The 2620-nt window shown below is 39.4% G+C and overlaps 1 protein-coding gene across 1 annotated transcript; it reads right to left on the bottom strand.

The window, feature by feature from the left end:
• Positions 1–367: 367 nt before the first annotated feature.
• On the bottom strand, positions 368–1522 carry LOC134452213 (complement C1q tumor necrosis factor-related protein 3-like). Its single transcript, XM_063202580.1, has 3 exons — positions 1279–1522; positions 974–1105; positions 368–709 (listed from the first exon to the last, which is right to left on the bottom strand). The coding sequence occupies exons 1-3, from the start codon at positions 1466–1468 to the stop codon at positions 411–413; spliced, it is 621 nt and encodes a 206-aa protein (XP_063058650.1). The 5' UTR covers positions 1469–1522; the 3' UTR covers positions 368–410.
• Between the last annotated feature and the right edge of the window lie 1098 nt (positions 1523–2620).

Below are 2620 nucleotides of genomic sequence, written 5' to 3'. Positions count from 1 at the left end.
TTCTTGTCCTTTCATTTCACCTCTTAAAAACTTTGTTGCACTTTTAAGTGGGATGGAGGGAGGGGGAATCAGAGTTGGGTTGGAATCAAGCACTGGTGTCACTTTTATCTCTGTTGCACTTAGGAATCTTCTTCTACTACACTGAGTGTTGTAGAATGTCATTGTGTTTTGACAATTACAATAAACTCTTGAAACTTGTATCTTGTATAGGGTGACTGAAAATGTTGTCAATAAAATTGGTCATTATTATAAATAGAAGTGAATCCGACATTATTTAAAGAATCTGCAAAATATATCTTACACGCATTGAACATGCTGAAACCTTTATTGAATTCCAAGATGAGCACATAGTTGGAAAACATTCCTGATTAGACATTTTATGGAGCAATATGATGAAAATACAACAAAATCTATGGTTTTATAATATCTGGCAGGGGAAAGAGCAAATGGCCAACAAAGGTACTATGCATGTTTTCATTATCCTGAATCCACGAGTTGGCCCAAAGCTTCACATTCACTTGGTCTCCTTTCTCCAGCAGCAGGTTCATGCCATTGGTTGCTGTCTCAGGACGAGCCCCTGCTGCATGGTTATACACAATCACCATTGACTGACCATTCTTCATCAGGCTGAGACCCATGGGCTTGGAGGAATGGTTGTGGCCAGAGAAGCTGAAGTAGTAGACCCCTTTCACTGGTGCTGTGAACATGCCTGAGGACAGCAGAGCAGAGAACAACATGTTAACCACCAAGAAGAATAACACGTGGCGTGTCTTCATTATTCAATTCTACCCATTGCTTGTTAAATTTGCTCAACAGTATGCCAAATGGATTCACAATCAAGGTTGCTAACTGGACAGACTGATATCACAGAAGTCTGATTTACTTGGAATGCCTTGTTTCAGCATTCCCTTTATTCTTCTTCTTCTTCTTCTTCTTCTTATTATTATTATTGTTAGCAGTGTATGTAGCCTACCTGTGCTAGGGTTGTAGGCATTCCCTGCATTTGCGAAGACGTTCGGGTAGACTAGAGTGGTGTCAGTGTTGAATGGACCCCGGTTGATATTGGCCCCATCAGGGCCTAGTGCTGCCCCAAACGCCACTTGCTCTGAAATGGGAAAATGTACAACATGGATGCACAATATTTTCATATATCCACATGTAATAATCATGAAGTACAGTAAGCAATCTATGCTGTTGCTAAAATGAATATATCATGGTGGCACATGGAATTGGTACATGGTAGTGAACGAGAAGTGTTGTATTGCACTGTGGACTTACCTGTGCTTTTCTGTTCATCTGTTTGTCTCTTTAGGACCGACACGGTCTCTCTCAGCTCTCGCAGTTCTTTCAGCAAATCACAGCACCCGCTGCAGCTCGTCTCGCCAACTTCACCAGTCTGTCCGCTCTGTGAACAGAGCAGCACCAGAAGCACAGCACCAAGCAGGACACTCATCTTGGACATCATCATTGGAGATCACTTTGTGTGCCAGTGAAGGGTGCTCCAGCAGTTTTTATACCTTTGATGTGTGACATGGAGTCAGGGGAGCCAAAGGGGTCAGATGTCCAGGGCCCAGGAAAAGAGTGGGTTTGGGTTTTCATTTCATTGTAGGGCTTGGGATGGGGGGCCCTTTCAGTTGACTGAATACTTGTTAATCATCTTGAATGTCAACAACACATGCGGTCACTGTCCTGTTGCCGACCGTACCAAGGAAATTTACGCAATTCTGAATTTGTGAATTGCGCAATTTGAATGCATGCAATAGGATAAAAATGAAACATAAAAGTCTATGCAGCTTCTGTAATGTTGACAATAGCCAGTGTTTTGAAATCTCTACTTTTAAGTTTTCTTTTCTAATAGTCTTTGATTGAATCCATGTACCTTGTGAAATGAAAAGAAGTGTTTTTTTTTACATGTATTTTATTTCGAGTCTTATTTATAGTGTTTTGGTAAAGTTAGTGTGTAAAAAAAATGTGTTCTGTTTTCAGATGCATATATTTAACAGTATGTGTTTTTTTAAAGGATTTTTGGGGGCTTTTTGCCTTTTATTATTGCAGGACAGTATGAGAGTAGACAGGCAACAATTGGGAGCGAGAGATGGGGCAGGGTCGAACGACCCAGGTTCAAACCAGGGACCCCGTGGGCATGCAAACCCAAATGTGGGGGGCTTAGCGCGCTGCGCCACAGTGCCCCCAACAGTTTGTGTTTTTGAGAAGAAAATTAACCATTTGGCCAATTGTGTTTGTAATCTATGTTAAGAGTTTAGAAAAAGTATCCAAAGTATGGTTAAGCGCTTGCAAGCAATTGAAAAAAATTAATAATAATAATAATAATAATAATAATAATAATAATAATAATGAGAGAGAGAGAGACTTTATTAATCCCCAAAGGGTAAATTGAATGCGACCTGGCCATCCACACACCACATAACAGCAAGGCAAGACAAACACATAATAAATAGGAGCTACTGTAAGAAATAAATAAATAAGAAACAGTCCGTCATAAAAAAAACACAAGCAAAGAATCACCACAGCATTATAAAACCACTAAAAAAATAGTGAATAATTAAAAATAAATACAATAGTAAATAGGATAATAATAATGTAAATAATAATAATAATA

Source organism: Engraulis encrasicolus, chromosome 7, assembly GCF_034702125.1.
Source record: "Engraulis encrasicolus isolate BLACKSEA-1 chromosome 7, IST_EnEncr_1.0, whole genome shotgun sequence".
Taxonomy (NCBI): Eukaryota; Metazoa; Chordata; class Actinopteri; order Clupeiformes; family Engraulidae; genus Engraulis; species Engraulis encrasicolus.
The sequence above is the reverse complement of the archived record's forward strand: the minus strand, read 5'-3'. Positions and strand labels throughout refer to the sequence as shown.